This window comes from Pipistrellus kuhlii, unplaced genomic scaffold (assembly GCF_014108245.1).
Source record: "Pipistrellus kuhlii isolate mPipKuh1 unplaced genomic scaffold, mPipKuh1.p scaffold_m20_p_8, whole genome shotgun sequence".
In the NCBI taxonomy this organism is placed as follows: domain Eukaryota; kingdom Metazoa; phylum Chordata; class Mammalia; order Chiroptera; family Vespertilionidae; genus Pipistrellus; species Pipistrellus kuhlii.
Genome location: NW_023425584.1, coordinates 11,731,308 through 11,750,718, shown reverse-complemented (window position 1 = coordinate 11,750,718; position 19,411 = coordinate 11,731,308). Strand labels below are relative to the sequence as shown.

General features: G+C 38.8%; 1 protein-coding gene and 1 long non-coding RNA gene across 3 annotated transcripts in view; both read right to left on the bottom strand.

Moving 5' to 3' along the window:
- Positions 1 to 781: 781 nt before the first annotated feature.
- The window catches only part of LOC123651751, a 30,131-nt gene continuing 11,501 nt past the window's right edge, over positions 782 to 19,411 (bottom strand). The window contains exons 2-3 of the long non-coding RNA XR_006740638.1: positions 1,318 to 2,315; positions 782 to 796 (exon numbers count right to left, since the gene is read on the bottom strand). This is a non-coding gene — a long non-coding RNA (uncharacterized LOC123651751). The remainder of the gene's footprint in view (positions 797 to 1,317; positions 2,316 to 19,411) is intronic.
- SLU7 (SLU7 homolog, splicing factor) lies at positions 1,630 to 16,057 on the bottom strand. 2 transcript variants are annotated; one of them, XM_036423574.2, is made up of 16 exons: positions 15,951 to 16,057; positions 13,666 to 13,851; positions 12,891 to 13,044; positions 12,478 to 12,558; positions 12,017 to 12,181; positions 10,801 to 10,869; positions 8,919 to 8,966; positions 8,580 to 8,711; positions 8,229 to 8,326; positions 7,814 to 7,881; positions 7,561 to 7,700; positions 6,299 to 6,460; positions 4,871 to 4,975; positions 4,640 to 4,711; positions 4,406 to 4,522; positions 1,630 to 3,413 (listed from the first exon to the last, which is right to left on the bottom strand). In XM_036423574.2, the coding sequence occupies exons 2-16, from the start codon at positions 13,833 to 13,835 to the stop codon at positions 3,234 to 3,236; spliced, it is 1,761 nt and encodes a 586-aa protein (XP_036279467.1). In that variant the 5' UTR covers positions 13,836 to 13,851; positions 15,951 to 16,057; the 3' UTR covers positions 1,630 to 3,233. The 2 variants fall into 2 exon arrangements, with proteins under 2 accessions (XP_036279467.1, XP_036279468.1); XM_036423575.2 differs by lacking the exon at positions 15,951 to 16,057 and adding an exon at positions 13,943 to 13,964.

Genomic DNA, 19,411 nt, shown 5'->3' with positions numbered 1-19,411 from the left:
AGTGCATGAGGCAGCCGATGATCAATGATTCTCATCATTGTTGTTTCTATCTCTCCTTCTTCCTTGCTCTCAATAATCAATTAAAAAAACAAAACAAAACAAACAAAAAAAAAACCCAAAAACTCAATTATAGCCCTCTTTCTTATCTGGTATTTTCATCCAGAATTCTTCAGGAAATGACATTTCATTTTTTGGATAGTCAATTTTTGTCAGAGGGTGAACTTGGCTAAGACTGAGGGCCTGCTCAAGGTTTCTGTTAATGGAAGAAATTGCCAAAGTGCTTATTTCCTGGCCATGGAACCAGGGGCTTAAATACTAGAGAAGAGTTGGCTTTAGATTCAGAGATACCTGGCTTCATGTCCTGGGGCCGACACTTTCAATTGTTAGGCTCTGAGCAAATGACTTGGATTCATTAAGCCAAAGTGCTTATTGTAAAGTAGGGATACCACCCATTACCCCATGCAGTTTTTTTGTTGTTGTTGTTGCTGTTAATCCTTACCCAGGATATCTGTTGATTTTAGATAGAATGGAAGGGAGGGAAACATTGGCATGAGAAAAACACCTTGGTTGCCTCCTGCATGTATCAGGATGTGCTGGGGATTGAACCTGCAAACTCAGGTACGTGGCCTTAACTAGGAACAAATCCATGACCCTTCAGTGTGTATGTATGTATGTGTGTGGGAGGGGGTGACACTTTAACCAAGGAGCTACACCAGTCAGGGCCCCATTCAGTTCTTTTGAGATGTTATATATGAAAATTACAGCACAAATTTCTAGCACTCAAAAAGCAGCTATCCTATCTGAGTAAAATGCAAATTGACTGTCACTCAAACATACAAGATGGCCACCCCCATGTGGACACAAGATGGCTGGCAGGGGAGGATAGTTGGGGGCAACCAGGCCTGCAGGGGAGGACAGTTTGGGGGGACCAGGCCTGAAGGGGAGGGCAGTTGGGAAGGACCAGGCCTGTAAGGAAGGGCAGTTGGAGGTGATCAGGCCAGCAGGGAAGTTGGGGTCAACCAGGCTTGCAGGGGACAGTTAGGGGCAACCAGGTTGGCAGGGGAGGGCAGTTGGGGGTTATCAGGCCAGCAGGGGAGGGCAGTTAGGGACAATTGAGCCAGCAGGAAAGCAGTTAGGCATTGATCAGGTTGGCAGGGGAGTGGTTAGGGATCGATCAGTCTGGCAGGCAGAAGCAATTAGGGGCAATCAGACAGGCAGGCAGTCAAGTGTTTGGGAACCAGAAGTCCTGGATTGTGAGAGGAATCCCAGATTGGAGAGGGTAAAGGCTGGGTTGAAAGACACACATCCCCTGTGCACAAAATTTGTGCACAGGGCCTCTAATTTTTGATAAAATCAAAACACATTCTCTTGAGTAATATTTTGGGTATTACATTTTTCTCTGAATTGAAATAGAAATAAGACATGATTTCAGGTATTACAGAATTCTTCCTAAAATTAGAGTAAGTTATGCTTTACAGAAGAGGGAACAGAGGCTCAGAAAGGATAGGTGACACATTTTTTTGAGTAAAAGAACCCTGAGAATTTGATTCAAACTCACATAAGCTAACATAGGCTTTCTTGGAGCCCTATCAGCATTATTTGAAATAATGCTACAAACCATTCATAGTTATTCTCAATTATAAATCTTTATTAACAGAAGATAAATAAGATAAAAAATAAACGCCAATCTCAGATTTACGCTGAACTATCCTACATTAAAGTAGGAATATGAAAACATAAACTTTTGACATTCTTAAAGTGGCTAAGAATTAGATCTATTTGCATTTGTTATTTTAATTTCATACCAGCCTGAATCTAGATACCATGCAGATAGCCATAGTACTTGACAACTCAGCTATGCTCCCACCAGAATTATTTCTAAAATGCTAACTTAATGCAATAGCATATTTTGATAGCTCAGAAAATCCAATGAGCTGTTAAAAGTCAATATTCTCATGTCAAAGGTTTTAACTATTTTTTTTTTTTTTCACAGACTCTGTTCCTCCTGTGAGTATTTTCACAATGTTCATAGAAGAGGCTTGAGGATCATGGCATTCGCAGTTGCGAGTAGCCCTACAAGCTATTCTTATAATTCTTTAAAGAAACTGTCAACTTTAGGTTTTGCTTTTGCAAATTTTACAGAGTGACACCTGCTGGCTACAAAGATTAGGTACAAGGAAATTCTATACTCAAAATCAAATTTAGTATTCATGATTGTTACATAAAAGCAATCACAATTAAAACAAAAAAAATAGTATCACAAACAATATCCCCTATGATAAAGGATTTCTGTGTCTAAATGCTTATATCCAAAACTAGAGGAATAAGGTGTATTCCTCAGCCTGGCCTGCGCCCTCTCAGTCCGCGACCCCTCGGGTGATGTCTGATTGGGCCTAAGCTGGTAGTCAGACATCCCTCTTGCACTCTGGGACCCCTCACTCCTTACAGCCTGTCTGCAGTGGAAGCTGGAGATGCTCCACTTGCTAGCCATGAGCCCGGCTTCTGGCTGAGTGGGATTGTACTGACCACCAGGGAGCAGTTCCTGCATTGAGTGTGGGTCAGTGCACATCATAGCGACCAGTCATTCCACTGTTCGGTTGATTTGCTTATTATACTTTTATTATATAGAATGGTAAGAGACCTATCACTGATTGGTCAACTCTGACTCAAGAATGACAAAACAACTATTTTTCCACTCAAAGGCTAACACATTTAGTTCTGGGTATGAGACACCAGAAAAAATTAAAAAAATCAAAATTTTATAAATGAATGAAAAACAGAATTATTACCAAAGAGGATAAAGTTACTCATATGTTCTATAAATTTCCTTTCAGATAGATTTTTTTTTTAATTGCAAACCATGAAAACATTAGAAGGCAAAAAAAAAAAAAAAATTACAGGTACTAATTTTTTTTTAAATAAATGAAGCCCTAGTTTTGAGAAAAAGTAATTAATATGTCGTTCAAAATGCCAAGCAATTGAGCAAGCCAGCCAGGGCCTCTTTCCATATCAGAAATAAAAATCTTAATCTGCTCTTAATGTACCTCCTCTTTATTTTTCTTCTATTCCTTCAGCATGGAAAGGAATGAATTTACTATTAGACTTCTGGAAGCTTTATTAGAGTCAGGCAGCAAGATGAGAAGACCCTGACTTTTCCATCTACAATCATTGGTAAGAAGCTGAAAAGAATGTATCAGCTGTGTGTATCATGAATGTCCATCTGCAACCAGTTCCTACTGTCCAAGGAAAGAGGCCATGGGGTCATCGGGCCTCTGTCGCTTCATTCTATAGGCCTCCATTTCCTCCTCGGTGGGCTCCCGGGTTTCATAGAGGATATTGTAAGGCCGCTTCCTCTCATCAACCTGCATGAGCTCCTTCACATGAAGAAGGCGGGCCTCCTCTGCATTCAGTGCCTGCAGGGAGAGGGAAAACATGAGTGCCACGGCTCTACATCAGTTCTCTTTTGTTCCAAAGTAGCAGAAAACCCAAAGACTCCACTCAATATGAAATGCTACATCAAAAACCTGGATTACCTAGAAGAGCTTGGGAGTCAGCCCTTCCTCTGTCAAGTTGCAACTAATCACTATTTGGCTCATATGACCATTTTCATAGAGCCCCAACCATTCCACAGTTTTTCAATCTTAAAAAATTTTTACTTAAGATGACTGGGGCAGGGGAAGGGAGGAATGGTGATGGAAGAAGACTTGACTTGGGGTGGTAAAAACACAATACAATATACAGGTAATGTATTAAAGTATTGTACACTTGAAACCTATATAATGTTATTAACCGACGTCACCTCAATAAATCCAATAAAATAGAGTGAAGCCTAAGGTGAACTAGATAGATGTTGGGTGATTATGATGCATCAATATAGTTTCATCAATTTTAACAATGTACTACTCTAGTGTGGGATGTTGATCATATGGGATGCTATAAATGTGATATTATAGGAAATAGCTATACCTTTTGTTCAATTTATTTGGATCTAAAATTGCTCTAGTAAAATAAAAGGTTAATTAAAAAAAGAATTTTTACTTTATAGCCAAAATTGAATGATGTTCATTTTACTGAAAGAAGCCCACAAATGATGCTTCTGGTGAAAAATGCAACTCTGACTTTTCCCAAGGAGTTGATGAAACTTACAGGTTATAGAGCTAGAAGGCAATTCTTTCTGGGAAGCATGTTAATAACTCTAAAATTACAAGGCACATTTTTCCCCCCTGTGGTTTAGTGATATTTGTCAAATATTCCAATAAGCAGGCGATATGGAGACACAAAATCTCCCTTCATGTTCTAGACCTGATACAAGGTGACGTGAGCAAATCACCCAGAAGAGGAGCTCATTTCTTCATCTTTAATAGAATACTGCTGTCACTTTTACTATTTAGACTTTATAAAGTACCTTTTTCAGTTTTTCCTGTTTCTTTTCTTCGTCATCACTATCTGAGCTGCTCTTTCGATGCTTCTTCTTCTTCTTCTTTTTCTTCTTTTTCTCCTCTTTTAGTTTTTCCTGATGTATCTGGCAGGGAGAATTAAAAGATAGTGTTTTTAATGCAAAAACAAAGCTCTAGTGCAAGTTTTAAAGTCCTCCCTTAGGGATTTAAAAACTCAGGACAAATGATGATAGAATCCTTACCTCCATGAGGGTTTGAGGTTTTTTCACGGATTCTTCTCCAATTATATCATCTACAATACATTCCTCTGAATTCTGTGGGGAAATACATGTACTTGAACTTGAGTATTATAGTTATGAATCATGTAAGAAAAAGTTGAAATTTGAAGCATAAGGATATATATGTTTCACAAAGATTTGACTTAGGAGATTTGGTTGTTTTACAATTGTAAGAACTAGAGGACAATTACTTACAACAATCTCCTTCCCAGCTTCTCCAGTGCAATAGGAAAACTTGACGAAAGAGTGACAGCATTTGTATCCCCATCTGCCTTCTTTCCAGTAAGATCCCCAGATATGCTGCAAAGAGAGAGATGTTACTTAAAATGGAACCTGAACTAGGGACTCTCACATACTGTTGATAAAAATGTAAAATACAGTCCCTTTAAAGGAACTTTGGAAGAAAATTATATGGATTCCAGGGCTAGCTAACAAGCAAAGGCTGACCCCACCTCAAGTGTGAGAAGCAGGCATTATAGTACAGCATTCCTATATCCTATTCTTAAAACATATTAAAAATTTTGGATATATGACTTCTGAAAATTTAGAATAGGAAATTCTGGACCCATATTCCTGCTTGGAAAGAATTGGCTATTGTTGAACAGTGAATGCTCCTATCAGACAGGGTTTGTGCTCTCTACTTTGTATAATGTGCCTGGCTCACTTCACTTAGGTATGTACCAGCCTGGCTCCTCAGGCAGTTAAACTTTTAACTCCTAATTTAGAGAGCCAACAGTAGCTTGGGCGTTTCAAGAGCACAGCAAATGACCTTATATGCTTTATGAAGTGATGTAATATAAAGAATTCTGAATCACCTATGAAGTGTCTTTGTCAAAATATTTAGCATATCTAATTAAGCCTTTAAGTCTGAATTCCTAATATTTATAGAAAATACAGGAAATAGAGGAAAAGTTATAATATCACTAGAAACCAGTCAAGTACTGAAAATGAGACATAACTGGCCTGATCTGTTAGAGAATCACTGTTATAAAAAAGGAAAGAGACATAACAACCAAAATAAATTTTGATTGGATTCTGACTAAAACAAAACAAAACTCCAAAGAGCTATTTAAAGGCATTTTGGAGTATATTTTTTTAAATGTGAGTAAGGCCAAGAGATTAGATGATATTAAGGAGCTCATGTCAATTTTCTGAATCAGTTATATAGCTACAAAAAAGAATATCCTTAATTTTAAGAGCTACATAATATTGTGTTTATGGGTGAACTGTCATGGTATCTGTAATTTCCAAATGTTTCAGTACAAAAGTACACACACACATATTTTAGTATGTGTACATGCACACACACTTAGATGAAGCATGTATATGACAACATGGAAAAAAATTCTGAATCTAGGGGGTGGGTATATGGGTAAATAGAAGAGTATTCTTTTGCAGTTTTTCTATTTTTTTGGAAAAAAATTTATAAACTTAAAATGTAAAAAAAAAAAAAAAAAGGGCACAGCAATGATTTATGTCATAATATAACTCAAAAGCAATATCAAAAGCAATGAAGTCATAATATAACTCTTAATTTAGAGAGCCAACGGTAGCTTAATATAAAAATACAATCCAGAGCATAAGGCTAACAAGGACACAAAATGGTTCTGGCTTAACACATACTGTGTGATTGTGGATCTTCACATCCTCCTCATATTTGGAGCAGGCGACAGCCCGCTCCTGTCCTTTAATGACTGTCCCATGTCTTGAGTACTCCACATAGTCTTCTGTCTGAGCTAAAAGCAATTCAGCTGGAGGAGCATCCAAATGTTCTTGGCCACCATACTAAAAAAAATTGAACATTGTTAAATACATTTTACAATAAAAATTTTCATTCAGCCGAAACCAGTTTGGCTCAGTGGTAGAGCGTCGGTCTGCGGACTGAAAGGTCCCGGGTTCGATTCCGGTCAAGGGCATGTACATTAGTTGCGGGCACATCCCCAGTAGGGGGTGTGCAAGAGGCAGCTGGTCGATGTTTCTCTCTCATTGACGTTTCTAGCTCTCTATCTCTCTCCCTTTCTCTCTGTAAAAAATCAATAAAATATATGAAAAAAAAAAAAGAAAAAAAGAAAAAAAGATTTGCATGCAACTCTCTACTGATGGGTTTATTTCCAATCAGAAAGATTAAATAAGCATTCTTCATAGGCCCCGTTACACAAAATACAGTGAAAAAAAAAAAAAAAAAAAAACGCTACCAAATTTTCATAGGCAAATACAAAATGTCTCAGTTGCTATTTCTGTTGAATGTGGCTATACATTCCTCTTATCCTGTACACATGCCCATTTGCCACATGACTTTGCTGCTCCTTCCCTGAAGAGACAGCCTGTTTCTCCATTACTTGAATCTGGGCTTGGCCACATTACTTGTGACCTATGGAAAACGGACAAATGTGATGCATGCAAAGGCCTGGAAATCCCTCATGCCCTGGGGCATACCTTTTCTGTTACTAGTCTCTGGTACGCAGAGTGCCATGGAAAGCAGCTGGACTCGCCTTCTAGAGGAGAGCCCAGGTGGGGCAGACGTGAGCCCCCTTAGGACAACCTGCCTGCTAACTGCTGGAGACCAGAGTCAGGCCGGCCTAGACCATCCAGCCTCACATGAGCAGGCCCAGACCAGCAGATCCAGATGATACATAGATTCATGAACAAAAAATAAATGTGTTTTTTTTTAAGTTACTAAGTGTTGGAGTGGTTTGTTTTGCTACCAAAATTCAGGGACACAGCTATACTGATACTATTAGCCAAAGGATCAAGTCATTGGAAAGACAGTACTATTCCTGATGGATTAAAAGGGACTCTCTTTGGATTGTATTTCAAATGTAGATCAAGTACTTATTAACTGGTCATTTATCTTTAAGAAACATTAACATTTTGGTCAAAATTACCTTTTCCAATATGCTTTCTTTCTGCTGTTCTTTGAAGTCTTCTTTTTTGACCTTGAAGGACTTATACAAGAGCTCTAGCTTGGTAGGATCGGCCTGCAGATGCACTTCAGATCCCTTGTCATAGGCTTCCCATGCAAACACTAGGGCAATTAAAAACATCTTAATAAGTCGTCAGCTATATAGTGTTTCTAAAATGCCCCCAAATTTCTCATGGGCTGATATAAAATGCCTTGACAAAGGAGCAAATACTTACACTGTGTCTGAGCCATTGAAATGGTATCCCCTGTATATCTAACAAAGTTGTCTCCCGCATAGCTCACTCTGTAAAAATTGGGGAAAAAATTTGTTTCAGAGATTGATTTAAGGAAAGTTAACTCTTTTCTGATCTAATCATAGATAATGTTCATTTTAATTCAGATTCGTTATTATCTTAATATCTGTCTGTTTGTTTTTTGATGTTTTGAGTGGTTTTTAGAAATTTATTTTTGAAAGTATTACAAATGTCCCCTTCATTTTGTTGTTTTTTCCCCTTTGACCCCCTCTTCCCTGCATCTGCCCCTCCCAAACCTTTATCACACTACTGTCTGTGTCCATGGGCTATGCATATATTCCCTGGTTAATACCACCCCTTAGCCCCCCGTAATCTGTACATTTAACTCAATACTTACTCATCTGGATTCTTTCCTGCATTGGCATAGGGATTTTCTCTCATCGCTCTAGTTTTGGGATCATAGTAAGCAGAATTTGGATCTAAATTCCGCAAATACTAGAATAAAAAAGTTTGAAGGCTGCATTAATGTTTATTCCCAAAACTAACATTTTCTGTAGTTGATCAAAATCAATTATATATGTGAATGCATTCTGGGACACAGAAGAAGAGAAAAAAACGGAATGACACCTAATTTTGGAATGACTGACTATATTACCCATATACTGCCCAGATATGAGACACATAGGTAAAATTTAGACTGGGAAGACAAATATTTGTTGAATGTGTACATTAAGTTGGCCAGGCTTACTTTTGCAATATCTTCTCGAATCCTGAGATTCCGAACAGTAATCCGTCTCTTAGAGTCAAAGTTCTGTCCAGGCATGTCAATATCATCTGCATATTTATCTTCATCCTCATCCTCACTATTATGATCTTTTTCCTGAAAGAGGGAGAGAGAAAAAAAAGAAGAAAAAAAGAATAGCATTTAGTTGTTTTCCTTTTATGTCCCTTTAACCATACCCTTATTCACTTGTGTTCTTTAAGGCTATTAATTCTGTTAATATAATTAGTAATAATGGTATTATTATATTAGCCATCAGAAATAGAAACATTTAACGTATACCCAGATAGGGCAAATATTCATTACCATTTGAGAATTTGGTTCCTCTTCTCCCCACTGGTGTTTTGGAGAATTCTGCATATGACAGAAGGAAAAAAAAAAAAGTATTTTATTCTACTAAACCTATTAACACTTTAAAAACATAATATAACAAATCTAACTGAACAAATTCTCATATTTCTCACTTACAATGAGCACATAAATTCTTAATACAGATATGTCCCTGTGAATAGTTATCTTATTAGAAGCCAGAACATTTCTAGAGAATTTTTATTGATATCTATAACAAATGTGTAATATGCTAATTAGACCAAATGTCCTTCTTTCCAGATAAAGCTGCAGCGGGCGGGGGCCCAGGCAGAGGCCACAGTGGTGGGTGGGGGCAGGCAGGGGCCATGGCCGAGGCCCCCAGCTACAGTGGGCAGAGGCTGCCGCAGAGGGACTAGTGGGGGTTGCGGTGGTGGTGGTGGTGGTGGTGGCGGCGGCGGGGAGGGCCAAGACCCTTGCACAAATTTCATACATCAGGCCTGTAGTAAAATTTTAATCACACAAAGGAAATAGGAAGATTAAAATGAACAATGTACCCAAATAAACATTCATTTCATATGTATTAATCTTAGATATACCATTTTCATTATACCTCCCTAGTCCAAAAAGAAAATGTTACTAGGATCATGTTATAAGTATCGTTAAAGCCCAAAGAGCCTCTAAAGATTCAGGCCATGAAGAAATCTACTAAAGTAACACCATATTGTGATTTAAGGAGGGCATGAAATCTTTGTTATAGAGATATACTTTCTTCATTAGCAATTGTTCAGGATTTTCTCTAACTCCACAGAATACCTATAGCAAAGTAGTATTTCATCATGTTCATTTAAAAGAACTCAAAGGTAAAAAGAATACCATATAGCATTAGTAGGGGAGCACAGAAGTGTATATGGGCCCCAGCTGGATAGCTCAGTTGGTTAGAGCATTGTCCTGATATGCCAAGGTTGTGGGTTAGATCCCCAGTTGGGGCACATACAAGAATCAACCAATAAATGCATAAATAAGTGAAACAACAAATTGATATTTCTCTTCTCTCTTTCAAAAACCAATCAATCAATAAAAAAAAAAGAGTAAAAAAAAAAAAGAAAAAAGAAATCCTCTATAGTAAAAAAAGGGTAATATGCTAATTAGACCTGACGTTTTTCTGGACAACTTTATGGACAAAGCTGGGGCTGCAAGGGAATCCTGGGTCCTGGGCGCCTGCCAGCAGCCACAAGGAAGCTCAGGTCCCAGGTGCCAGAGGGAAGCTGGTGCTGGCAGCTAGGGGGAAGGAAGGCCTATTCTTGCACAAATTTCATGCATTGGGCTTCTAGTATATAATTAAAGGCTGATATGCAAATTGTTCCCTCGACCGGAGTTCAACTGGGAGTTTGACCAGGTGGCCGGGCCAGCTGGCCAACCTCCTGCATTTCCTCTCTCCAATCTCCACAGGCTGGCCGGATCCTACCTGTGCATAAATTCATACAATTACACTTTTAGGAGCTTATCATAAATAAATAATGTCAATTATATAAAGAGTTACATACAAAAATGTGATTTGCAGTATTAAATATAATTTTTGTTTAATCCTCACCAGAGGATATGTCTAGAAAGAGGGAGGGAAGCAGGGAAGCAGAGAGACACATTGATATAAGAGGGATGCATCAATTGGTGTCCTCCAGCAACCGCCCTGACTGGGGGCCTGGGGATCAAACCTACAACCTAGGTACATGCCCTTGAGTAGGAAATGAACCTGAAACTCTTTGGTGTCAGTGCTGACACTATACCACTGAGAAACACCGGCCAGGACTAAATTAAATATTTATTTCAATCTTCTTTGTTACTAAGCTCCGAAATGTTATTGATCGTTTTTAATACTTACTGCCTGTTCCACCAACTTTCCTGAGGCCAATTCTTCTTGGAGTTTCTGGGCTTTCAGTGTTCGTTTTGCCTGACCAAAAAAAGGAAACAAACAAAACCTTTGAAATGTACTTACAACATTCGAATGGACATTTTTTTAAATTTTATTTTATATTTTATTGATTTTGTACAGAGAGGAAGGGAGAGCGATAGAAAGCTAGAAACATCGATGAGAGAGAGTCATCGATCAGCTGCCTCTTGCACACCCCCTACTGGGGATATGCCCGCAACCAAGGTACATGCCCTTGACCGGAATCGAACCCGGGTCCCTTCAGTCCCCAAGCCGACGCTCTATCCATTGAGCCAAACCGGTCTCGGCTCGAATGGACATTTTATTTTTGTAATACATTTAAAGGGAGGAAGTTCATTGTTTTCAGAAAAGCTCAGTGGACAAGGTAATCCCTGAGACTTCACGGAGCTCTAGACTTATGGTCCTCTCAGGAACAGGAGTTACAAACTCCTGTTTGAAGCAGGCATGGATGGAAACTGAGCCAGACAGCACCTGTGGGAAAACTGCAGAGCAAGCCCTACCCAAAAGGGGGCAGTTGCCACCTGACTCCAGACGACTGACTCTTGTCAGGCAGGCCCAGTATTTCCATATATTTCACTGTTCAAGAAAAGAATAAATTTCTGCTTATATGAAATCCTATGATTCTTAAATGTTAACTCTTCCTTAGAAAAATAAAAAGGCAGTGTGACTATGGATTTTAAAGAATGAGGATGACTAGGTGAAAACATAACAGAAGAAAATTAAAGTTTAGTTAAAGAAAAATTCAATTTTCCGAAACAGGTTATCTCAGTTCCCATTCTACCACCCTCTAAATGCTCTGAGACAACTGTAAAATAGGCCATGGGCAAGATACAGTCTGGGAACCAATTTTATAACCTCAAAAAGCCAAAAGCTTGGACACTAATCTGTTCTCACGTTTCCAGTATTTTTTTAAAACCTACGCCAGGGAGTAAAGGACAACACAAAAATCAAATAAAAAGAAATTGCTGGGGATCAAATCTACAACCTAGGGCCAGTACACTGTTTTTGTTCACTATTCAATTAAGCTTACATAAAAATGCATCCATTTTTAAACTGCTTGAAGGCTTGAAAAATAAGAGTAGCTAAATTAGTGGTAGAGTAAAATGTTCATTCTTTAAGAATACCAGGAAAACGGAATTTTGCTCACCAGATCAACTTTGGCATATTCTTCCACAATTTTCATGTGCTCTTCTGGATTGTAGCCATTCCACCTATCCCTCTTCCCATCATAGTCAAACATCAGCTGAGGCTGGACATGTTCGTCTGGAGCTATGTTAGTTCCTGTAAATTTTGCTCCAACTCGCCTAGGTCTCTGGAAAACAGAGGAAGATTACATTGTTCCCTAAGTACCAGAGGAAAATTTCCTATAATCTTTATAGAGCAGGTATGAGCATACCATGGAACTTTATGGTCTATTTCCTAAATTACCATCTAAGTTTTCCAGCAGAAAAACCTAATAATGTTGAACTACGCCACTCAAATTAATTTTTATTTAACTGGTAGCTAAGTTTAGATAATTTTAGAAAAATAGAATCAAGCTCTCTGATAAGGAATCAAGAAAGAAAGACACTTGACAAGAGTTTCCAAAATTCTCAAAGGTGAATTTACCTCAAAGCAGTCTTTCTTTTTGTGTGTCATGGCCCCACAATTTTCACACGCTCCTTTGCGGTACTTAGTAGTTATGGAATTCTATAAATTAATGTAAAGAAAAACAAAGGAAATGTTTCATTTATCTGAATAAGTTAGAAATAACGCTGGCTCTCATTATACAATCTAGTGAAATTATTTATTAGGAGGATAACCAGTTAGAGTTTCTAACACTTTTATAAATGAGAAAATTTAAGGACTTCAGCAATATAAAGTTTATAAAATAAAATACAGACATTAATGTCATATGTATGAATTTTAATACCAGATGGAAGGTTATATAATCTATTTCTATTTTATACAGGATTGGATTAAAGGCTACATTAAGTTCTTAATTCCATTGCTACAGGGATTTATACAGGTTGCCTACATACCTCTTTTACACCCCTCTTATACCATTCTACAGATGAGCTGAACTGCTTCTGTTTTTCTGGTTGTGGTCTCTGATGCTTTAAAGTAGGTCTTTTTGATGGATCAATATACCATGGCACTGAAGAAATATACTGAGGAATATGAGGGTTGATGTCTCTGTAATAAAATAAAAGTTTTTTTTTTAAAAAAAGAATAAAGTGTGAAAATAATTGATATTACAAATTACTAAAGGTACTCTATACAGAATCTAAGAATAGAGATATTTCAGTGGGGGTGGGGAAAGGATACACTTGATATTTCTAATATAATTTAAATAATTAAAAGAAAACAATAAAAATAATTCAAGTGAAAAGTTTCCCACAAAGAAATTAAGAACAGTGATATAACTGAAGGAAGAAGAGAGATGTATTTTAGGGAGATAAATCTTGTATCAGAGAAAGAGGTAAACTTTAGTAATACCTTAGAGTTGATTAAAATAATGGGTTAGATATATTAGACATATGTAGGTACCAGTCAGAAAAACTCAAAAATACAGATTTATAATTAGTCACTTTTGTATAGTGGGACAGGGAGTGGGAAGGGTTGAAAGGGACTATAGCTATTCATTATAAGTCCTTCAATATTATTTGATTACTAAACCCTATATATGAGTTTAATAAAAATAAATAAAACTAACAAGACATAAAAGGTAAAGATAGCTGCCAAAGGATGAGGAATTGATAAAGTTAGACATGAATTTGAATTGTGAATGAAAAGATCATACAAAAAATTACTTACTTTCCTTCTTCATCAACTTCTGCAGGAGCATTACCTAGTTTTCGCTGTTCTTCTAGCTCTTTCTTCTTTCTCCAGTCCTCTCTGGTCATCTTCTTTGGTTCCTCCAAACTCATTTCTTTGGACCCTGCCACGGGGGCAGCATTAGCTGTGTCCACAGCTGCAGCCGCCATTGTTATCTGGCCTCCTCTTTGAAAGGGAAGAAATCTATATTAGTATAAACTAGGCCTCCACGAGTTCATCAGTGAAACTATCAAAAACACATCTTAATAACACATACTGTGAGCTATAAATAATGTTTCATATATCCTTATTCTTTCATAGTATTAGTAAGGGCAGGTTCCCCCCCCAAATAAGTCTCTTCTGTAGTAGTTACTCCCTCAATTCTAATTTACAAATGGAGAGACATAAACACAGATTTAAAATTTCCTAAGACTCTCTCATATATATCCCTGAATCCCTCTCTACGTAAATGTTAAACTTTCCCACTACATAAACTCTTTTAAAAAAATATATATATTTTATTGATTTTTTTACAGAGAGGAAGGGAGAGAGATAGAGAGCCAGAAACGTCGATGAGAGAGAAACATCGACCAGCTGCCTCCTGCACACCCCCCACCGGGGATGTGCCCGCAACCAACGTACATGCCCCTGACCAGAATCGAACCCGGGACCTTTCAGTCCGCAGACCGACGCTCTACTGCTGAGCCAAATCGGTTTTGGCCCACTACATAAACTCTTAAATACAGTATGATCTTTGTTACCTTTAAAGACTGAATGTCTTAAGAGTTATCTAGCATGGCCGGCATGGCTCAGTGGTTGAATGTCAACCTATGAACCAGGAGGTCATGGTTCAGTTTCAACTCAGGGCATGTTCCTGGGTTGCAGGCTTCATCTCCAGTGTGGGGCATGTGGGAGGTAGCCAATCAATGACTCTCTCATCATTGATTTTTTTTTTTCCTCTCTCTTCTTCTCCATTCCTCTCTGAAATCAATAAAAAAATATATTTAAAAAAGTTATCTATATTTATTACCTCTTCATCATCTATTTCCCTCCTCAACCACTCTAATTTAGTTTCCAACCCTTACCACTCTGAAGAGTTACTACTAAGTTACCAATGGACATTCTTTTCAGTTCTGTTCCCTTTCTCTTTGGTATATCTTATCCCTTGGCTTATGGCGTACTATATTCTTCTGGTTTTTCTTGGACCCCTCTTGCTGCTTCTCCTGGCTCCTTTGCAGGGTTATCCATTCCTAGTTATTTAATTTTGGATTTTGCAAGTCCTACAGCCTCTTTCATCACTGTGAAGTCCACTATGGACAAGCTCATCTATTTCCAAGGCTTTAGTAGCTACATTCCACCATTAGTTCCAATTTATTTCTCTACTCTAGACCTTTTATCTGAGCTAGAAGCATATAATCCAATTGCTTACTTCACAGCATCTCCACCTAGAGGTCTCAGAGACGCATAAACTCATCTTAATTCAAATTCATGATCTCTATGAAAGCCAGTCTTCTTCCAGTTTCCTCTCTTAATAAAAACACCACCATTCATTCCTTTACTTGTTCCAGCTAATCCTCATACCTATTTCATCATTAAATTTTTTGTCACCTTCTACCTATTATTCATATTCATCTAATTGTCAACGCTGCCACTATAGTGTTACTACTTTTTCCTACTACATGCCATTTTAAATATTCCAGTAGCCACATTAAGACAATTGAAAGAAACGGGTAAAATTACCTTTGCAATATCTCATTTAACCTCATATATCCCGTATATCATTTCACCATAAGAAAAAAAATAAACTGTCTTTAAAATCTGATATGGATGTTACATTACCCTTAGACTAGCCACATTTCTAGTACTTAAGAGCCACAAATAGCTAATAACTATTATACTGGGCAGTGCAGCTTCAATGACATCAATTTTTATTTTAAAAACCACTAAAGACATAGTCCTGGTTTGACTGGGCACAGAGCCACGTCTAAGGCTTCATTTTTGGCCCGCGTTCCCTGTTTCCTCCTCAACCTGATATTCATCAGCCCCTTGAGAATATATCTTAAGAATTAGAAGTTTCCGGCCCATTTTCTGGTTTTCTCCAAGCTTCACCTTCCTCTCCTTACACCCGTTTCCGCCCCCTCCCGCCCCACTACTCCCTACCATCCCCACGCCCGCCCGTCCCAATCCCTCGCGTCGTCCCCGCTCCCTCGCACCGGCCCCGCTCCCGCTCTCCCTTCCGCTCGCCTCCTCACCCTCCCACTCAAGTTCTCAAAGTAATCCCTCACCAAGTCCTGTCGCAGGGGACCCCAAACCACTGGACGGAAACAAAGCCAATACGCCAATGTTTACTTCCGGTTCTCAGCACTTCCCAGAAGCCACCGCGGGACACATGCGCAGTAACAGCTCTTTGGGTCTCACGATCCCGAGACGTTGGTCTCGCGAGATCTCGAATTTTGCCACTCTTCCCACTCCCCTCGAATCTGTAGTCCACACTGTAGTGATATTTTTCTCAAAACCCTAATTTGTTCATATCACGTCCCACCATCCAAGCTTAAAGCCCTCCAATGCAACATCGCCCAAAAGAAATATCATGCCAGCCCTAAGTGTCATTTTAAACATCCCAGTATCCATATCAAGACAATAGAAACAGGTAAGATTACTTTTCAGTCTTTTAACTCAATATATCCAGCGAACCATTTCGCCGTTAGGAAAAAAAAAAAAGTCTTTAAAATCTGACATAATATTTTACAATTGCCCTAGCTGGTTTGTCTCAATGGATAGAGCAACCGACTGCGGACTGAACCGTCCCAGGTTTGATTCCAGCCAAGGGCAACATACCTGGGTTGCAGACTCCATCTCCAGTAGGGGGCGTGCAGGAGGCAGTCAATCAATGATTCTCTCTTATCCTTGATATTTCTATCTCTTCCTCTCTAAAATAATAAGATATATTAAAAACAAAACAAAACACTGAAGGCAGAGTCTTGGTCTGACTGGACCCATGTCTGAGGCTCAGGATAGCGGCTTCCTTCAAGGTCCCTGTTCCCAGTTCCCTCTTCAACTTGACGTTTGTCTTCCCTATGAGGATATATTTAAGAATTGGAAGCTTTCAACCCATTATCTGGAGTTCTTTAGCCTTATCTTCCATTCCCCAGGCCTCTACTCCTCCCTCCAAATGGATTTAACAGCAGTTTCAACCTCTCTCAAAAATATAATCTAATCTTGCAGTCTGGAATTTTTCATCAAGTATATCAAGGAAAAGAAGACTTGAACTTTTACAGATTTAGGAAAAGATATTTATTTGGACACAAGGATATTTATATAGGCCGGGAGAAGGGTGAACAAAGAAAAATATAGCTGTGCATCAGCTGTTTTAGTTAATTACACAAAGTCAAGGATTAATGGCTTTACATCAGGTGGAGAGGATAGACAGATAAGGTAGGGTCATTAAGCACCTGGAATTTGGAACCATGGGAAGGGTTCTGGAAGCAATTATGTTTATATTTTTATCAGGATGTAGAAAGAACAGTCACTGCCTTCTACAGCCATTTTTCTTTTTAATGGATACTATTGGAAAGTATATGTGGCTTGGTTAGGAATTTTCTGTGTTCCCTTGGTTACTGATCAAGTTCCAGTAGCAGCCTAGACATTCTTCCTTTCTCAAGCACCTGTAAGGTTATTTGTCACAAGGGCCCTCTTGGTCCACGACCCGCACAAAATGAAGAGTCCATCTGCCTGATTAAAAATCCTCCCCTTTCTTTCAACAGCATCCCTTTCCCCCTTAAAAAAAAAAAAAAAAAAAAAGATGTGCTGGTCTCCAACCCTCACCCCCCTTTTTGTTAATATCTCCTTGCTTCATCCTTCATCCTATAAAAAACCTCCCCAATGCTATTGAAGTTGTTAGATGGGATGCCTCCCAATTCACAAATCATTTAATAAAGTCAATTAGATCTCCAAGTTTACTCAGTTGAATTTTTAATTTTTTTTGTCCCATCTGTTCTGATCACCTTTAAAAATTTCCCCCCCTAATAATCTATAGTCCTTTAAAATATAAAAGTGAAAATAGTTATCATTCTTACCTAAATAAGATAACTCTTTACAATGTCATTGTTTTTGAGAATTTGCAGTGTCTAGAGTTTAGGAATGTTTTGATTCTACAGGGCAATAGATGACAGAATGGGAAGTGTCAGAGAATAGCCTGAAAGTGAGTAGGCTACAAAGCACCCACACTTGTTTTTTATCTTCTTAAAACATTGTACTGGAATTTACTTGGAAGAGTTGAGGTCTATTAAGTTCAAATCACCATGCCAAAACCAGTTTGGCTCAATGGATAGAGCGTCGGCTTGGGGACTGAAAGGCCCCAGGTTCGATTCCAGTCAAGGGCATGTACCTTGGTTGCGGGCATATCCCCAGTAGGGGGTGTGCAAGAGGCGGCTGATCGATGACTCTCTCATCGATGTTTCTAACTCTCTGTCTCTCTCTCTTCCTCACTGTACAAAATCAATAAAAATATATTAAAAAAAAAAGTTCAAATCACCAGGCACAAGCCAGGGAGCTCATCTCCCAGAGACCAGTCGCCTCCTGCACATTCTTATCATAGAATGTGCTAGATAAGAGAGAATCTTTTGTGAGGTTTGGGTTTCTCCCTGGAGGACTGATTCTGAGGCGGGTTTAAGGAAACAGTTCTGGGGGGTCGCTGTTTGTTAATCAGGATTAATCTAGGGTTGATTAGGATGTAAATACCCTTATGAGGGGAGGGAGGTGTCGATTGGATATCCCACTAATAGTTAGGAATAACAAAGTGGGACTGTGGCTCATTAGTAAGAAAACAGTGATCTCTATAGGGGTGTCGAACTCAATAAGAGAAGGGGCCAAAATCTAAAATCCAGCCTAAATCGCGGGCCGAATGGTTTACTGAACAGTCATAAACTGTCATTGTGATGGAAACGCAGCGGAGTGCAGTGATGACAGCGCGGTGCGGGCCACATTGCAAGGCCTGGCGGGATGGATTTGGCCCGCGGGCCTTGTGTTTGACACATGTGCTAGGAGGAGATGGTTATGGCATTTTCAGTTACTGAATGGCCTTGGGAGACAGGGCTTCCTGTTGTAAGGGGAAGACTTACCCTAGGAAAATACAGAATAAACCTTGCAACCGAAAACCTTGGGAGAAAGAATGCCCACTTGGATGTTGTAGGTGTTGTACGGATTTGGTTTCATAAATCAACACTTCCATGTGTCGTTGATATAATATGGAGCTGAGATATGTATTATAGAAAGTGATGCAGAGAGAAAATAAGGGAAGGGATGGGGATTTAAAAGAAAACAGACAGGGGAGGGGTTAATAAAAGTATGCATGGTTTAAAAATATGCTTTTATTGATTTCAGAGAGAAAGGGAGAGGGAGAGAGAAACATCATTGATGAGAAAGAATCATTAATTGGCTGCTTCCTGCACGCCCCCTACTGGGGATTGAGCCTATAACCTGGGCATGTGCCCTTGATTGGAATCAAACTCAGGACCCTTTAGTCTGCAGGCCGAGGCTCTATTCACTGAGCCAAACTGGCTAGAGCTAAGATTCTTTCTTCTTCTTTTTTTTAATTATTTATTATTTTATATATTTTTATACATCATTTAAAAAATATATTTTATTGATTTTTTACAGAGAGGGAAGGGAGAGAGATAGAGAGCCAGAAACGTCGATGAGAGAGAAACATTGACCAGCCGCCTCCTGCACACCCCCCACCGGGGAT

Excerpts from the sequence above, each read along its gene's own strand:
- SLU7 (XM_036423574.2), bottom strand. The coding sequence starts at position 13,835 with ATGGCGGCTGCAGCTGTGGACACAGCTAATGCTGCCCCCGTGGCAGGG. Across the intron at positions 12,182-12,477 it reads AAAAGAAAGACTGCTTTGAG|AGACCTAGGCGAGTTGGAGC; the intron begins GTAAATTCACCT and ends TCTGTTTTCCAG. Across the intron at positions 6,461-7,560 it reads AAGAAAGCATATTGGAAAAG|TATGGTGGCCAAGAACATTT; the intron begins GTAATTTTGACC and ends AATTTTTTTTAG.